This window comes from Cebidichthys violaceus, unplaced genomic scaffold, assembly GCF_023349555.1.
Source record: "Cebidichthys violaceus isolate CVI_PGR_0920_01 unplaced genomic scaffold, fCebVio1.0.p SCAF_60, whole genome shotgun sequence".
NCBI classification, from domain to species: domain Eukaryota; kingdom Metazoa; phylum Chordata; class Actinopteri; order Perciformes; family Stichaeidae; genus Cebidichthys; species Cebidichthys violaceus.
The window spans coordinates 911,993-930,703 of record NW_027176817.1 but is presented as its reverse complement, the minus strand read 5'-3'; the positions used below and the strand labels follow the sequence as shown (position 1 = coordinate 930,703).

The following is an 18,711-nucleotide window of genomic DNA, read 5'->3' as shown; positions in this document are numbered from 1 at the left end:
ACGGCCAAAAACAACAAAGATGGCGACGGCCAAAAACAACAAAGATGGCGACGGCCAAAACAACAAAGATGGCGACGGCCAAAACAACAAAGATGGCGACGGCCAAAAACAACAGAGATGGCGACGGCCAAAACAACAAAGATGGCGACGGCCAAAACAACAAAGATGGCGACGGCCAAAAACAACAAAAAAGGCGACGGCCAAAACAACAAAGATGGCGACGGCCAAAAACAACAAAGATGGCGACGGCCAAAAACAACAAAGATGGCGACGGCCAAAACAACAAAGATGGCGACGGCCAAAACAACAAAGATGGCGACGGCCAAAAACAACAAAGATGGCGACGGCCAAAAACAACAAAGATGGCGACGGCCAAAACAACAAAGATGGCGACGGCCAAAAACAACAAAGATGGCGACAGCCAAAAACAACAAAGATGGCGACAGCCAAAACAACAAAGATGGCGGCGGCCAGACAGCCTTTTTCTATCCAATCACAACATCTTCCTCATCAGGTATTCCGTCTGACAGCAGAGGAAGAAGACAGACCTGCATGACGCCCCCCAACCAGACTCTGTGCAACTTTCTGAGAGTTTAACAAAAATCAAAGACTTGTATTCGTTCATTTCACAGTTGGATTGTTTTGCCTGTAATCCTGTCGTTCTGTGGGAGAGAAGAACTAAATCCCCTTTATTGTAATTCATTCAGGACTTTTGACTCGTGTTGACTGAAGCAGCAACCAGTTCAGAGACAAAACCGTGTTTTACTTTAACAGCGTGTGAGGATGAAGAGCTGCAGTGATGAGATCTACTCAGGTGAATGATTGTTGCTCTAGAGGTGTTTGACTGATGTTGGTTGAACTGCAGCGTGAAGCTGTAACAGTCATTTCATGCACTGACCCTCCTCCTCTCCTCCTCTCCTCCTCCTCTTCCTCCTCCTCTCCTCCGAATGAATCCTGGAGCAGGATCGGAGTCATTTATTACTGCAGGGTTGGCAGGGCAACGACACCCGGAGAGAAATGATGATTTTGTGAGTCTGTGGTGAGAAAAATGAATAAATCCTGAGAGGATCCAACTCTCAGAGAGGAGAGAGAAGGAAAACGATGCTGAAGCTCCTTCTGGGTCCATCAAATAAACTGTTAACTTGTTAAAATGATTACAACCCTCCTAATTAATCTATGATTAAAATCACTTTACTTCCTGTTTAAGTGATAAAACAGCGAGAGAGCTTTGAGGACTGAGCTGAATATCTCCACTCAGTTTATAATGAGCTCCGGTTAGATCTCATCACAGAGAAGCATCGCACTGAGCAACAGAAACGAGGATGGTGACGGCCAAAACCCTGTCCCAGGTGTGTGTGTGTGTGTGTGTGTGTGTGTGTGTGTGTGTGTGTGTGTGTGTGTGTGTGTGTGTGTGTGTGTGTTAGAGGCAGTGGATTCTGGTGCAGGACGTGGTCGTGTAGTTGTGTGAGCATTTTGTTGTTAATGACATTGGGCTCGTTGAGGTTTTTTGTTTTACTTTGTTTTCTGTGTTGAGTTCAGCACCGTGTTACTACTGTCATCAAACTTTAACTTTTGCTACTGCAGATACACTGAAAACACACACACACATGCACACACACGCACGCACGCACACACACACACACACACACACACACACACACACACACACACACACAGTGCAGAAACGAGTGCTGCTGTTTACGATCTCCTTCATCCGGCGGCCATGATGGATTTAGTGCTGATGGGACAAGAAAGGCTCCAAAATTCATCAGTCACACACACACACACACACACACACACACACACACAGTTAACAGAGTGTAGAAACTGTAGAAATAAATATTCCCCGTTTCTCTTCCAGCACTCAGCTGAGCAGGAACTGGGATCCAAACTGGTTCCAGGTCCACAAACCAGTCTGAGTCAGCACCTTGATGACATCACAGAGACACAAACAACCACATGAACCCGTCTCTGCTGGGACATTTAGAACACGTCATTTATATTCAGAGGACCAGTCAACCTTCTGGATAATGAATGAGGAGGAGGAGGAGTAGTAGTAAAAAGAGGAGGATGAAGAAGCATCACAGCTGTTTGAGATTAGACCTGACTAACTTACAGATCATCACATCAAGCTTCTGTCCAGACGTGTCTGAGGTCAGAGGAATAATGAATGAGGATGGCTTTAGAGAAGAAAGATGGGTCCTCCAGAAAATAAATAAACAATAGAAAAGGAGGCTAAAACCACAGAAGAAGAAAATGACCTGGATTAAAGAAACTAAACTATAAGAACGTTCCCATCAGGAGTTCCACAAGGATCAAGTCTTGGGCCCCTGAACTTTCTCCCAACAGAATAAACCCACCGATATGCAGACGATACATCGCTCTACATTTGTCCAGAATAAACCCACCGATATGCAGATGCTACACTGCTCTACATTTGTCCAGAATAAACCCACTGATATGCAGACGATACACCGCTCTACATTTGTCCAGAATAAACCCACCGATATGCAGACAATACACCGCTCTACATTTGTCCAGAATAAACCCACCGATATGCAGACGATACACCGCTCTACATTTGTCCAGAATAAACCCACCGATATGCAGACGATACACCGCTCTACATTTGTCCAGAATAAACCCACCGATATGCAGACGATACACCGCTCTACATTTGTCCAGAATAAACCCACCGATATGCAGACGATACACCGCTCTACATTTGTCCAGAATAAACCCACTGATATGCAGACGATACACCGCTCTACATTTGTCCAGAATAAACCCACTGATATGCAGACGATACACCTCTCTACATTTGTCCTCCGATGATCCGAAGCTGCTCCACTAGATATTAGAAATGTTTTAAGAGCAGAATAAAGACCCGACTGTTATGAACAAAAACAAAAATGGAGACGGCCAAATTTGTGATTACGGAATCAGAGGATGAATTCACACCGACTGATCTCTGACGGTCACATTCACAACATTTCTATCATGTAGTTTCTAGGTTTTACATCTGAAGAAGCTGCTGCATTATTATTCTGCAACCTTGGATTCGCTCCTCTGAAACCTGTTGGAGAATAATAACGATGGAACGTTCTCTCCTCTCCATCAGGGAGTCTTTGAGCAGCGCTCCTGAACTCTCGACCCTCTCTCCTGGGCTTCAGGGTGACCGAACACAGCCGCCGAGAGAGGAAGTCGGCTGGAAATATAAGCCTGAAAGTGAAAACATAATATAATTTAGATGTAATTTAATTTGGTGTCCGGGCAGCTGCTTCATGTTGATCTCTGAACGTCACTGATGCAAAACATTCGTAGATTTAGTAGATTTAATTAAGCGGACTGAAATTGTACAGAGATGCATTAAAAAAAACACAACATGAGTAATGTTAGCTCATCTGATGACTACCTGCTCTTGCAATTATGACATTTGTATCTCTATAAATATAACTTTCATGTCTCAAACGTATGAATTATGTGTCTTTAACTCATAATCTAAATATCTAAAGATACATTAAAGCGTGACGGCTCTGGGCTTCCGTACTTTTCTACAGCAGCGCTCCTAGTTTCCAGTTTTTGGACCACATTCATACGTCATGTGCTAATCCCGTTTTATGATCATCGAGCTGTTTTCTCTCCATAAACAGAATGAAGTTTCCTCTCTGATGGTCGGAGGAGTCTCAGGGGGAAACTAACGGCAGTGAACCACCACTTCAGGGCCAATTAAGACATTAAGACATTTAGAGAGTGTGTTCAGGTCCACGGGGGAAACATCGACGCCTCGTCAGCTGCTGCTTTATTTAGAGGAGACGAGACCCAAAGACAACACAGAGACGAGGAGTCTCAGAGGACGAGGAGAACGCGTCTTCCTCTGTGACTCTGGTTTGTTACCTGATGACAGTGAGAACCACAAACAGCTCTACTGTGATACATTCAAAGACTGCTTTATAACGTTGTCTCGTGAATAAATACATATATATATACATATACGTATATATATAGATATATATATATATACGTATATGTATATATACGTATACGTATATATATACGTATATGTATATATACGTATATATATATATATATATATACACACACATATATAGTAACAGAGTCAGCTTGATGTTGGACATCAGAGGTGGAGTTTGCTCTGAAGACAGAACAAGGTGACCTGATGTCCTCGTTTCGATGGACGCTGCTCATTACCACTCTGACCCCCCCCACCCCCCGCCCGTTATGGGACAGTGAGTCTGGCGGCGTGGAATTGAGGGCACGCCCCCCCCGTCCTGCACGGCCTGATGGGAAGAGAGACGCAGCGAGGTCTAATGGAAACCAATTACCAGAACGTCAGAAAGCTCAGAGCCAGAGTCCTGAGTGTGTGTGTGTGTGTGTGTGTGGGTAAATGTGTGTAGGTGTGTGTGTGTGTGTGTGTGTGTGTGTGTGTGTGTGTGTGTGTGTGTGTGTGTGTGTGTGTGTGTGTGTGTGGCTCACAGAGGAAACAGATTCACCTTCATGATCTGAATTCAAACACAAATGGAGTAAAACGTTATTAGAACTTTATTTTCTCCAGACGTTCTCTGAAAAGGTAAGTGGACTCTGACGGACTGGACTCTGACGAACTGGGCTCTGACGGACTGGAGTCTGACGGACTGGGCTCTGACGGACTTGGCTCTGACGGACTGGACTGGGCTCTGACGGACTGGACTTAGACGGACTGGACTCTGACGGACAGAGTCTCACTGGGTACTCCGATAGTTGAAGGCAGTGACCTTTGTCCGTCTTCTTCTTCTTTAGTTATAAAAGTAGAACTTGTGTCTGCAGGTATTCTAGAGGACCTTTATCTGATCAGGTCCACACAAACCCAACAAGAAGGCGGATCAATAAGAGACAGCAGCAGACGGGTCATTACTGCAGCCAACTCAACCTGATCCGTACAGAGTCAACCTAACCAGAGACTAAGTGAGCTCCCCCCTGGTCTTCAGGTGATACTTGTACAGACAACTGCTCCAACCACTTTCATCACCACACTGTCAACAAAACCCCCAACGAGGTCCAAAGGGAATCCACTCTTCAGCCTAACGGACAGAACAACAGTCTACTCACTGTGTCAACAGGACCAGCTGAACCCTGGTCCACAAACATCTCCACATGTCACAGCTCAATGACACCAACCCTCCTCGGGAACCCTGATCACTAACCACTGATCACTGATCACTACAGCTGCTCACCACACTCGTCTCCAAACGAGGTGCAGCTGATCCTGAATCAGTCTCTAAACATCAAACCTGTAGAGAAGACGTCACCACACAAACCTAAACCTGGTTTATTAAGTTAGGTGTGTGTGTGTGTGTGTGTGTGTGTGTGTGTGTGTGTGTGTGTGTGTGTGTGTGTGTGTGTGTGTGTGAGTGTGAGAGTGTTGCTGCTATGAGAGAAAACCCAAACAAACATTTTCTCCTCTCGTTGAGCTTCAGGTTCACACTGAGCGCGTGCAGATGAAGAACGCTGAGGTCACAACCCGCCACAGGACTCTCTGATTGGTTCAGAGGAACCCCGGTGCTAACACACACACACACACACACACACTAACACACACTAACACACACACACAGAAAATACTCTTTCACCCCAATTTTCCGGCTCTCAGTCAGGAGCCGTGTGATTGGACGAGGGAGGAGGGGCCTGGGGGACTCTGAACAGGCTGACTGGTTTTCCCAGAATCCACTGGGAGCAACGTTAACGGAGGCTGAAACCAGAATCAAGTTCTTCAGGAAACAGTTGCCTGCAGAGTTCAAATGTATTTATATAGAATATATATATATATATATATATATATATATATATATATATATATATATATATATATATATGCGTCTCCTGGATTAGAAACCCGGCTGGTTAAATTTGGAGGGAGTATTTTTAGCTCCTCCTCTTCCTCCTCTTCCTCCTCTTCCTCAGAGGCATTCATTACAGCCGTCCTCTCAGACTAATAATAACCTCTAATCATCATCTTCATCATCTTCATCAATCTGGAGCTACAGGCTTTTCTGATCCAAAAGTTTGAACTGATTTAAAGTTTGTAGTAATAATAATAATTATTATTATTAATAATAATAATAACAAGATGTATAATAATAATAATAATTATTATTATTATTAATATTTAGAATAATAATAAGTATTATTATTATAAATATGATTATGATTATTATTATTAATCTTTGTTCTGTTTTTAACTTGAACTTATTCTGATTGAACTTTTCTGAATCATATTTGAATGTTTTTAATGTTTTTTCCTCATTAAAGCAGATTTTAATCAGCTGATCTTTAGTGTGATGAATCTCTGCTGCCCCCTGCTGGTCTCTGCAGCTCCTAGTCTCTGCTGCTACTGGTCTCTGCAGCTCCTGGTCTCATGCTGCTCCTGGTTTCTTGGTCTCTTGGTTAAAATCAAATATTTCAACTTTTTTTATCTCATTTGCTCCAAAATGAAAACCAAAAACTCATTGAGGACTTTTATATTTATATTCTTAAATATATATATATATATGTATTTATATATTTACTCTGTCCTCATTAGTCTAATCAGCTGAATGGAGCTCAGCTGGACTCATGAGGATCAGGACTAATGAGACCCACCTGAGACCAGAGAGTCTAGATCCTCAATGAGACGGATCAGGTTTTTATTTTGAATATATTTGCTTCACTTTGTTATTATGGGATATTCAATAAAAATAAGATATTTTTATTATTAAATGTGAAAGAAAAACTTTTTGTAAACTTCTGTTTTTATTTCTCAGCAGTTTTTGTTCCTTCTGGTTGTTCTGATGAAACTTTAAAGATCCTCAGAGACAAGCTGCTGAATCTCCTCTAGACCGGAACCAGAAGGACCCTGAAGCCCAGAGAACAGAGGGACCTGGTCTAGAGGGGGTCCACCGCCTCAGTTAAGGTTCAGGTGAGAGGAAAATATAAAGTATTACAATATCATATAAATAAGATATTTGACACTAAAAGAAGCTGAATGGAAATGATTTGTATGATTTGATGAATCAGAATAATGTTTACTGTGACTATCACAATAAAAGTGTTTACTTTAATTTAAATTACAGTCAAAAATGTAACATTTATTTATATATATATATATATATATATATATATATATATATATATATATATATATATATATATATATATATGCCAAATTTGTATTTTTCCACAAGAAATAAACAAATAAATCGGGCAACTTGTCAGTAAATGTCTCATCTTATTCCTGCTCTCCAGAGGATGAACCTCTTGACCAGACCGGTCCCGGTCCTGGACCAGGTCTGGACCCGGTCCCAGTGTGATTGAGAGCAGGAGCCGGTGATCAGCGAGTAAACCTTTATTATGCCTGCACAATGTTGCCAGATTGACAGTTAACATATCAAACAGTTCAAATTCATTCATCCATTTTTGATGCATACAAAAAGAATCACTATAAAATATCACTCTGTAATACTGCGTTGTTTTTCAACATTCACAAAATAAACCGATTGTTCCACCGCACAAATTTCTGTGGTAAAAAACAAACTTTCTAAGATCTTCCTCATCTCCTGCTCCTCCTCATCAATAAGACCATTTTCTGTCAAAGAAAATCAAAATAAATAAAAAGAACAAAAGCTGAGAAATATAGTCACAAAGATCTGCTCAGTGGTTTAAGGAAAGATTCTCTTTAACTACATTCAATCTGATCAATAGAACTAGTCAATAAAACCAGTCCTATAAATACAACTAGTCCTGTAAATAAAACTAGTCCTATAAATACAACTAGTCCTATAAATACAACTAGTCCTGTAAATAAAACCAGTCCTATAAATAAAACCAGTCCTATAAATACAACTAGTCCTATAAATACAACTAGTCCTATAAATAAAACTAGTCCTATAAATACAACTAATCCTATAAATACAACTAGTCCTATAAATACAACTAGTCCTATGAATAAAACCAGTCCTATAAATACAACTAGTCCTATAAATAAAACTAGTCCTATAAATACAACTAATCCTATAAATACAACTAGTCTTATAAATACAACTAGTCCTATAAATACAACTAGTCCTATGAATAAAACCAGTCCTATAAATACAACTAGTCCTATAAATAAAACTAGTCCTATAAATAAAACCAGTCCTATAAATACAACTAGTCCTGTAAATAAAACTAGTCCTATAAATACAACTAGTCCTGTAAATAAAACCAGTCCTATAAATACAACTAGCCCTGTAAATAAAACTAGTTCTATAAATAAAACCAGTCCTATAAATAAAACGAGTCCTATAAATAAAACTAGTCCTACAAATAAAACCAGTCCTGTAAATAAAACCAGTCCTATAAATCTTATTCCTGTTCTCCAGAGGATGAACCTGTTGACCTTTTCTCTAGCGTCATCGAACCGGTCCTGGTCCCGGTCTGGACCCGATTGTAGCTGTCCCAGTTTATCCCCAGTTTTATGATTTCTTTTATAAATATGCAAAAACAAGATCAATCTTCTGTCATTTTAACTGAATATCTCACTTTCACTGAGTAGTGTCTCATGCTAACATGCTAACATGTTAACATGTTAACATGCTAACATGCTAATATCTTGAGGCGGTTTTAAACTCCGGTTCAGGATCCGGCTGCGTAGGTTGTGTTCATGTTCAACATGTTACCTTCTCTATAATATTTTAAACAGGAAACCATCACTGAGTCCTACGACTGAAGCTGTTTATGCTATGTTGAAGGAGAACTTTAGGAAACAAAAGTCTGAGCGTCTTCAGGATGAGGAAGAGGAGGATGAGGAGGGACGGACTCAGAGATGAAGAGAGTTCAGTCTTTAAGGGACGGTGAAGTGGAAAGGACTTCCGGGAACGTTGTCGTCCCCCCACTTGACGATGAGGATGTAACTGCCTTGCTCCTTGACGGTGTAGTTGACGTTGTACATCCTGTTGCCCATGTGTTTGACGTAGACCTCCTCGCAGGGCGTCTTCGGCCCGTGGACGCCCACCATCAACATGTTGGTGCCTGCAGAGTCGAGACCAGAGGCAACAGGGGACATGTTATTATCAGGGACAAAGACGGAGATCAGATCCGAACCTCTGTTGTTCTTTGTTCCTCACCTGCTCGGCTGCAGTCGACCGTGAACGCGTTCTTCTGGCCCACGAAGGCCTTGGACAGACCAGAACCTCTGGAGACCACTTTACTGGCGTCCGAGGAGAACTTAGGTAAGGAGCCAAAGGCCCCACCCATCACTGACGTCTTCGAGACGGTTTCTACGAGAACTGAGGACGTCTCGTGCAGACTGTGTCCGCCGGACAGACGAGGTCCTGCAGACACATTCAAAGACACATCAGGTAACCTCGATCAAATACACTGAAGCTCGCTATAAAGACTGTCGCTGATGTTGTTCCAGACAACAACCTCTCCTTGTTTGGGTTTGCATCTGGTCTGGAGTTGGACCACGAAGAGTTAAACCCGTTCCTTTAACCGGTCCAACAGCCACAATACCACAAGTTCACACTCAGATCGATCTGCAGAGCGGACTTCCTTTAGACTAAATCAACACCGTGGGGGTGACTGTGGTTAAGTGGAGAGCAGGGCTGCCTTTCAATCAGAGGATCGGCGGTTCGATCCCCGGCTCCTGCTTCGCTAGTCTCATGTCAATGTGTCCTTGAGCAAGACACTTAACCCCAAAATTGCTCCCGTAGCTGCGTCTACGGTGTATAGATAGATACTGAATTGTAAGTCGCTTTGGATAAAAGCGTCTGCTAAATGACTGTAAAAAAACAAAACAACACATTCTAACATTCATGGGACACCTGGTGGTCATGATACCTGAGTATAAAATCCATGAGACATGCTGACTTTCAACACAGCACCATCATAGGACACCAATCTTCCAATGGATGCCAACTTTCCATTTGTCAGCTTTATGTCCTTTAGATTCGCCCTAATAAAATGTTTGTAAAGTGTTGAGGAGCCGAACGCTGAAGCAAATAAAGTTTTTGTCCTCAGTTGAAACAGTCGATATCCAAAATGTCTCAGGAAGCAACTTTAGTATTTGTCATTGGACTCTAGAAGGAGCGGACTCGGTTGTTCTGGACGATGCTTAATTTTGTGGCGAGTAAGGACTGTACCGTTTGGTAGAGAAGGTCGGGGTCTGTTTGAGCGACGCCCTTTAATACCAATACTCAACAAACTACTGAATACTGGCGGAATTCAAGCACTATACCAGCCTGCTCCTTTCACCCACCTGAGACTTTGGCCTTGAAAGGACTCCCTACGATGTGCTGGGGTCCTCCATACTTGATGGAGATCAGGTAGCTCCCAGGAGCCATGGGTGTGTAGGATACCTTGTAGCCCTCTGGACTCTCCTGACAGTCCATCTTGACTTTGGACGGTCCATCGATGGTCACAGCCAGAGCTCCTGATCCGGCGTTACACGTGTTCACACTGAACTCTGACGCCACACCTGAAGGAGGACAATGACAGGACAGACACCTGTTAAAATCTGTCTTCATTGAGGTGGTCTTATGGTGTCTATTGTTTTGTGTATACCTGTGGTTCCTCCCTCCAGTCCCGGTCCGAAGGCCGACACCATGCCGGGATCTCCCACCTGTCCTGGTTCTCCCACTCGAATCTTGAAGGGACTACCGGGGACGTGGCTGCCGTTGAAACGAACGTCGATAGAATGAACTCCGTTTTCTCTCGGGATGAACCTGATGGCATGCTGGTCTGTGGGGACACACGGGTTTTAAATGACAAACATATCAGTGTAATGTGTTGGAATAGAAGTTAACTGTGATCTCTGTCATGATTTAGCTGAAACAGCTACATAGAGTCTTGTGTCATCTGCATAGTAATGAACAGGATTATTGGGGACAATGACATGTAGAGGGAACCAGAACAGATGAATTAGGATACAAATAAAGGTAACTATATTCTGTTACAGTTACAGAGAACAAATACCTCATGAGATTACCTATACATCTAGTAAAAATTTGTATTACTAGAAGAATTTTAAAGCTAACAAAGATATACTACCTAATGCACATATATGTACACATCCGTCTCATACTATGATCTCTGACAGTGAAAAACTGCTTTCAGTTAATATGTAAAGCAGAAAAGAGGAACAAAAGTCATCACTTTCCAGGTCATCAAGATTTTCTGCCGAAACTATATTTTGGTAAAATATTTAAGATAACATGCAAGTATCTGAGCATATATAAAGACACCAACTGTGACAATGCAACGATATATAAAATGTAAAGGTAGTGGGCCCAGAATGGAGCCTTGTGGTACTCCATATATAAAGTCACCGCTCTTTTCTTTTACTAACCAGACCCTTTGTATTACTGCTGTGTTTTTACATAAAAGAATGTCAATAATATAGCGTAAGGCTTACCGCTCTCCAGCTCAGTGATGTAACACTCCTCTATAGCTCCGGATGGAGTGTGGATCTTAGCATCGATCAGCCCTCTGGCTCCGTTCAGCTGGACAGCAAACGAGGCCTCCTGCCCGACCTTCAGACCCATCTCCTGATGGACAACAGAGAAACTTAGTTACATTTACATACATATGAACACAGAAATACACAATAATAATAAATGTATTCACAGAAGATCAAAACTCTTCATATGTCGGAGACCTCAGCGCTCGATGAAGACCACATGTTCTTACCTGCAGGCTGGTGATGGAGAGGCGACGAGCGTCAGCGGACAGAGTGGCGACGGGGACGATGAACGGAGAGTCAGGGACGTGTTCGTCATTGAACTTGATGGAAACCTCGTAGTCACCTGGAGACAAAGAGACCTTTTAATATCACTATTAAGTCATGGTCACACCTCTCTAACAGGTCGCTAAGCATAACGGTGGTGTTCCACAGGGAACCCTTCTGGGCCTGCTACTGTTTTCAATACACTGCCAATGGGAAAGATTACCAAACCACAAAAATAACAACCAGTTAATTAAAAAAAACACACATTCTATTAAATGACCAACAACTAGGATGTAATTAGTTGTGATTTATCTATAAAGGATGCTCAGATAATCAATATCAACTGCTGCTAGAGTTGGGTGTCGTCTGCATAGTGATGAATATTAGCATTGAGTTTATGGATATTACATAATATGAAAGGTAGTGGGACCAGAACTGAGCCTTGTGGTACTCCACAATATTATTTTTCTACTATCCAGATTCTTAATACATGCATCAGGGATTAAATGTGATCTAGAATCAGAGTCTCACCAGGCTCCTGGACCACGTAGACGACTCCACAGGATCCGTCCTTCCGGTCTTCAAACGTGATTTCTGCCTTACTGGGTCCCTCTACGGCAATGGACAGACCTCCTGCTCCGGCCTCTCTGGTCCAGATACTGAACTCAGCTGAAAAGAACAGGAAACGCACAAACGTTATCAACAAAATATGAAAGTTTACCTTAAGTTTCACATAAATAGTAAACAAAATAGTAAACAATCAACGTTAAAAATTCAGAAATATTAATGAGGACGTCATCTTTGGATCTCAACCCACCTGGGATCCCGGCCACTCCCCGGTCCAGCCCGGTGCCTCCTGCTCGGACCTTGTGGGCCCCTCCCTCCCCCAGGGGCCCCACAGTAAACTGGAAGGGGCTCCCAGGAACGTGCTGACCTCGGTATTTAACGTTCACAGTGTGAGCTCCCATCTCTTGAGGGACGAAGCGGACGCTGTAGGAGCTGTTCTCTCCTCTAATGATCTCAGCCTCCTCCGTCTGGCCTCCTGGACTCAGAACCTGGGCCTCCATCTCCTGGTTACCTGTCTCACCTGAGGAATTTTAGTTTGTTTTTTGTTTTTGTTATTATAAACGTATGATTTCATGTTTCATCCTGAAACGGTTCCATTGATCATATCGAATAATCGTTTCGTGATGAATGAAGATAGACATTCTGAAAACACACTCTGGTCCACACACACACACACACACACACACACACACACACACACACACACACACACACCGTCCTGCAGCGTTGGCGGTGGCGGTCTGTTCCCGCTGAACCCGCTCAGACTCTCCCGTCCCAGGAAGTCCCCGAACACGTCCCTGAAGGGGTCCCCCACCTGGGTGCTCTCCTCCACGCGGACCTCCCTCTTGGTCTCTCCGGCTCGGGTCTTACTGATCTCCGTCCGCTCCGTCCGGGTGTAGGTGTGGCTGCTGCGGGTGAAGGTCCGGGTCAGGCGCTCCTGAGCCGAGACCATGTGGAACCAGTTCCCTGATAGCAGTGGGGGGGTGGAAGGAGGAAACGAGGGAGGTGAAGAGGAGGGAGCAGAGAGGACAGGAGGTGGAGGAGACGGGTGTCTCACCTGGTATCTTGAGGTTGAGGTCACAGGTGCTGCCAACTGTAGCGATGGACGGAGCCTGACGCCTCCTGGTGATGCTCTCCTTCATCCGGCCTTCACCCAACACCTTCACCGTGAACGGACTTCCTGTTGACACCAAAATATTAGGATTTAAACACAATGTTTGTTTATTTACACTTCTATAGTTAATCCATCAAAAGATAATTAATGTACAAAAACAATTCTCCACTCAGATTTTCAGTATTTCAGTTAACTGAATAACAACGATAATAATAATAACAATATTAATCATCATCATAATAATAACAACAATGAGAATACTAACAATAACAATAATAATAATAAAAATAACATTTGAAGACGTTACTTTGAACTTTATTCTTTATACAATAACAAAAATAAAAAAACTTTTTGTGACATTTTTTATTTTCATTGATGGAAATTAACTGACTACATGTATTTGTATTGTACAGTATTTATATTCTCTGCTACTATATAGTTCTACTCATCAGAGAATCATTTATTAGAAATATAATAAATGCATAAATGGAATCTTCTAACAAAAACTAAACCTCTGTTTGCTGATTTTCATAGAAATTAAATGAAACCACCTGGAAGATGTCCATCACTAACCAGAGAGCATGCTGGTCCATATAGTTCCTACCTGGGACGTGTTGGTCTGCAAACTTGATATTGATGATGTAATTTCCAGGTTCAGTTGGACAGTAGGTGACTTTACAGGTCCCGTCCTCCACGTCCTCACAGTTAATGTCCACTTTACTGGGACCCTCGATGGACAAACCCAGACCTCCGTAACCTGAGAGGACGAATAACAGATCAACTACAAACACCTGTCATTCAATCATAACTACAAACACCTGTCATCCAATCAAAATTACAAACACCTGTCATCCAATCAAAACTACAAACACCTGTCATCCAATCAAAACTACAAACACCTGTCATCCAATCAAAACTACAAACACCTGTCATCCAATCATAACTACAAACACCTGTCATCCAATCAAAACTATAAACACCTGTCATCCAATCAAAACAACCCATTTATTCTGACTTATTGTAAGTTTTTTTGATGGTACCTGCGTTCCTGGTGTCCACGATGAACTCGGCCACCTCCAAGGTGTGCCCCTCCACCAGACCCTGACCGTAGACCTTCACCTTGCTGGCGTCTCCGATCTCCGACTGACCCACCATGATCTTAAAGGGACTGTTGGTCACGTGTTTCCCACTCTTCTTCACGCTTACTATGTGTTCGCCTACTTCCTTTGGCGTGAACGAGATCCCTGCAGACGAGAGGAGCGAGGTCAGAACGCTGGAAGCCATTTTCTTTTTGTGTCTGATTGTTTGTCTGATTGTTTGTTTGACGGCAACAGGTTTTACTTCAGTGTTCTTCAGATTTCCTTCAAAGGGGCAGCGCTGCCATCAGTAGGATTACGTTGTTGTTTTACGAGTCACAAGTCAAATCCTAGTCCTAAAGAAGTCCTAAAAAAGTCCTAAAGAAGTCCTTCGTATCGCTTTATTTTACTGATAGCCACCGCTAGCGCTAACGTTAGTCATTTCTGGTTGTAAATGTCAAAAACACAACATTTGTCTTGGATTTTTGCCACATTTCATGTTTGCAAAGTTAGCTACTTGAAGCTAGCTCTTAGCTAAAGCTATTATAAGAGAACATTAACGTTTCATAATGCGGAACAACGTCTTTCTGTGGGAAAAACTGACCGATGTGTCTGTTAGGGAGCCTCTTCAGCAGACACGGCTCCTCGTTTCCAGACGGCGCCCTGATGCTCGCTGTCAGGCTGCTCAGGTCCGTCTCCGTGATCTTCAAGGAAACATCTGTTGCTGTGCCGACGTTAAGCTGAGACGTCCTCATGGATTCGTCACCTGGAGATCAACCAAGTGTTACCTCATACGGCGATCGATAGCGACTTACAGATATTTATTTAAATGAAACTCTTTGAGTGAACAGGTTAAAAGAAGAGCTAGAGAGGCTTGTAATATAATGTAGGATGTGTGCATAACTAAGATAAAGGTACAATGAGAACCGCTGACACGTCCATGGATTCGTCCGGCTCTAGAGAAACACAGTAGAGGTTCAGTACCGGTGATCTTGGCGGTGAACGGGCTGCCGGGGATGTGCTTGTCATCGAACTTGACGATGATGTTGTAGTCTCCGGGTACGGTGGGCAGGTAGGACACGGTGCAGGTCCCGTCTTTGTTGTCTTTACAGCTGATCTCTGCTTTAGACGGACCTTCCACAGCCAGAGACAGACCACCTGCAGAGAGAGACAAACAAATAGAGCCCTATCATGTTTCAAAATAAAAGTCTTGGAGGTAGCTTAACATTGATCTCTCAAGGTAAATTCAGTATGATTAACATGTCGTACTCAACACTGTTCTTATTCACAATTTAATTCCAGTCCCTTCTACTACTGTTTTTCTCAATCTGTGTTAAGATGCTGTTTCCTGCAAATGTTTCAAAATAAAAGTCTTGACGATAGCTTAACATTAATAAAAAAACTCCAAGGTAGATGTGACTGGAATTAGTTTTACTGTAAAAGGCATGTATGAAATTTAGAAATGAAAATTATGTGAAATTGAATATCTCTGGAGACAAAATGCCTCAAAGAAACAAAGAACAAAGAAATTATGAATAATAATAGAAGCCAATTTCAAATAAAAACCTGCTTCTCCCTGCAGTTAAAGAATATGGAATATATTTAAATATGCCGGTAACATCTGCTATAGTTACGTACAAATACCCGACACATGTTGGTGTATGACGGTACTGATACCTTCTCCAGCGTCTTTAGTGACGATGGTAAAGGTGGCCGGTCGGTTCACGGTGCCGTGACTCAGACCGGGACCGTACGCCGTCACATGACCACTGTTAACGGCGTCCACGTAGAACTGAAGTGGACTTCCTGTCAAAAGAAAACCACAAGAGGATTACGAACATGTTGGTTTGATAAAAGTGCAGAAAGAGTCCAGGACCAGGTCTTAATCGTCCTAAAGTCAAGCTGTTTGCTGATGATACTCTACTCTCTGTTTCCAAAGACTGAGACCTCTGGTTGAAATAATCCTCGTTGCTCCAGCTGTCAAAGTCCTTTAAGAGTAAATATGTGTTGGGGGGGTCACCTGGGATGTGGTTCCCATCGTATTTGATGTCCATCTCGTGCAGGCCTCGTTCTGTCGGGGAGTATTTCACGGTGACGGTGCCGTCCTTGTTGTCGGTGATGTGAGGACACGCGGTCCGACCGGACGGCATTCGCACTTCACCTGGAGAACAAAACACAAACAATAGTTGTTGACTTATTCTCCTAAATATGGTGAGTCTGCTGATGGTCTTGTTTTTCTTCAAATCTCATTTTCAGACTCAAACTATGGAAGCCCGTTTCCACCAAAATGAAAAAAAAAAATTTGGGGGGGGGGGGTGTTACTTTTTTTCTGCCAGCAAAAAATAAATAAATGCACCAACACTTTTGGTGCATCCATCTGTAACCATAACACTGATCAGATGTTTCCAGTACTCACAAAATGATGAGATACTTTAACACAACAGTCATAGAAGCAGCTCTTCACAGGTTACTCTACGTTTGACATATAAATGGATTGTGAGTATATTGAAGACTACTTTAAACGTGGCTTTACAACAGATGACATACTTCAGTTGCTTGCTGTTTCACATGGATTGTACTGAGCAAACGCACCCTTGAATAGAATTAATTTTAAGCAAGAAGCAGTTCTGGAGTAGAAAGAATAAAACCGATGTGGCTGAGGTGGAAACCTTCATCAAACAGCAACTGGAAACATCTGGTCTGTGTTATGTTTAAAAGTAAAAAATTAAAATTAAAATAAAAACCTGGATTTTTTTTCTGGTGGAAAAAAAAGTACAAGGAAAAAAAAATTCCATTTTTTTTTTGGCGGAAAAAAGCTTTTTTTTTAAGTGATTTATTTATTTATTTATTTTTATGACGGAAACAGGCTTCCATACAAACCAGCAGTGGATGTATACATACATACATCCATACCAATACTCTCTAGAGCACCAAACTAATCCGCCACTGAAAATAGTCCCCAACCAACAGACTATTTCCTCCTGTTTGTTTGATTAAAAACTACAGTGACCAGCTGTTTTACTGTTTTTACTGATGAAACTACATATTGGTGTTGTTAAAGATAGGACAGGAAGTCAGACGGGAGGTCAGGATGGACTATCATGTTGTCTGTTTTGGATCCAGACATCAAGCAAAAAAAAACAACACCAGACTGATCCTTTAAAATCCAAATACAGCTAAACTTAATCCATATAGAGTATGTTCAGCAAGCAGAAACAGATATTCTTTACATCACCTGTGATCTCTCCTTTCTGCACCGTGAAGGGAATCACCAGACTGAAGGGGCGGAGCACCGGATCCATCCCGTCCACGGGGCTGATGGGATCATCGGTGGCCTAAACCAGAGCCAGAGGGAGGAGCGTTAGTGTCCCCATACTGGGAACTCTGGGATATGGTCCAGAGAGAGATGGTGGAGGGGGAGGAAGAGGAGGAGGAAGCACAAGCATGACGGTAGAGAGGCTGAGAGAGAGAGCATCATCATCTAGACTGGTCTAAAACCGGTTAATGGTGCTGAGCTGGTACATAAACACATGTTTACTGTTCTACATAGTCCCAAACTACACTAAACACATCCAATGAAACAGTAAAGAATACCAAAAAAAATAAACCAACCATAATAAGAATACATTAATACATTAAACTATATTAAATTCATATAAAACAAAAAGTATATCAATTAATAAAATAATAATTAAATAAAAAATATAAATACAAATAATAGAATAAACTAACACAGTTTAATGAATGAATACATAATAAGAATAGTTAAATGTATAATGACTGTAATGATATATAAGTCTGTTAGTCGGATGGTAGAAGATTGAAACATGCAGTAAGTATTGAGTTATTAATAAATCAATAAGTGAATCTGGGTCGTTATTGATCTGAATCAGCTCAGTGATGCATCCAGTGAAGAGGACAGTTTGTGGTACAAATATACATATATATATATATATATATATATATATATATATATATATATATGTATATACTGTATACTGCACATATATATATAAATATATATATATATATAGTGTAGATGTAATACCCAGTGAGGGGAGAGGCCCACATAGGGAGTGAAGGGCTGCTGTAACTGAAGCTGATCACATGGCTCCTCTATTATTGGGACGGTATCACTCACCTAACAGGGAACAAGGTAGAGCCTTTAGGGACCACACACACACACACACACACACACACACACACACACACAC

The 18,711-nt window shown here is 42.0% G+C and overlaps 1 protein-coding gene across 1 annotated transcript in view; it reads right to left on the bottom strand.

Annotated features, from left to right (window-relative positions):
• Nucleotides 1–7,366: 7,366 nt before the first annotated feature.
• The window catches only part of LOC137889997 (filamin-C-like), a 33,413-nt gene continuing 22,068 nt past the window's right edge, over nt 7,367–18,711 (bottom strand). Inside the window, exons 31-48 of the mRNA XM_068734071.1 lie at nt 18,546–18,638; nt 17,733–17,832; nt 16,518–16,658; nt 16,175–16,303; nt 15,482–15,655; nt 15,102–15,263; nt 14,462–14,665; nt 14,026–14,178; nt 13,365–13,487; nt 13,022–13,273; nt 12,558–12,827; nt 12,272–12,409; nt 11,704–11,819; nt 11,429–11,561; nt 10,579–10,755; nt 10,274–10,492; nt 9,141–9,347; nt 7,367–9,045 (exon numbers count right to left, since the gene is read on the bottom strand). Of these exons, the coding sequence (XP_068590172.1) occupies nt 8,858–9,045; nt 9,141–9,347; nt 10,274–10,492; nt 10,579–10,755; nt 11,429–11,561; nt 11,704–11,819; nt 12,272–12,409; nt 12,558–12,827; nt 13,022–13,273; nt 13,365–13,487; nt 14,026–14,178; nt 14,462–14,665; nt 15,102–15,263; nt 15,482–15,655; nt 16,175–16,303; nt 16,518–16,658; nt 17,733–17,832; nt 18,546–18,638 (2,979 nt within the window). The 3' untranslated portion in view covers nt 7,367–8,857. The remainder of the gene's footprint in view (nt 9,046–9,140; nt 9,348–10,273; nt 10,493–10,578; nt 10,756–11,428; nt 11,562–11,703; nt 11,820–12,271; nt 12,410–12,557; nt 12,828–13,021; nt 13,274–13,364; nt 13,488–14,025; nt 14,179–14,461; nt 14,666–15,101; nt 15,264–15,481; nt 15,656–16,174; nt 16,304–16,517; nt 16,659–17,732; nt 17,833–18,545; nt 18,639–18,711) is intronic.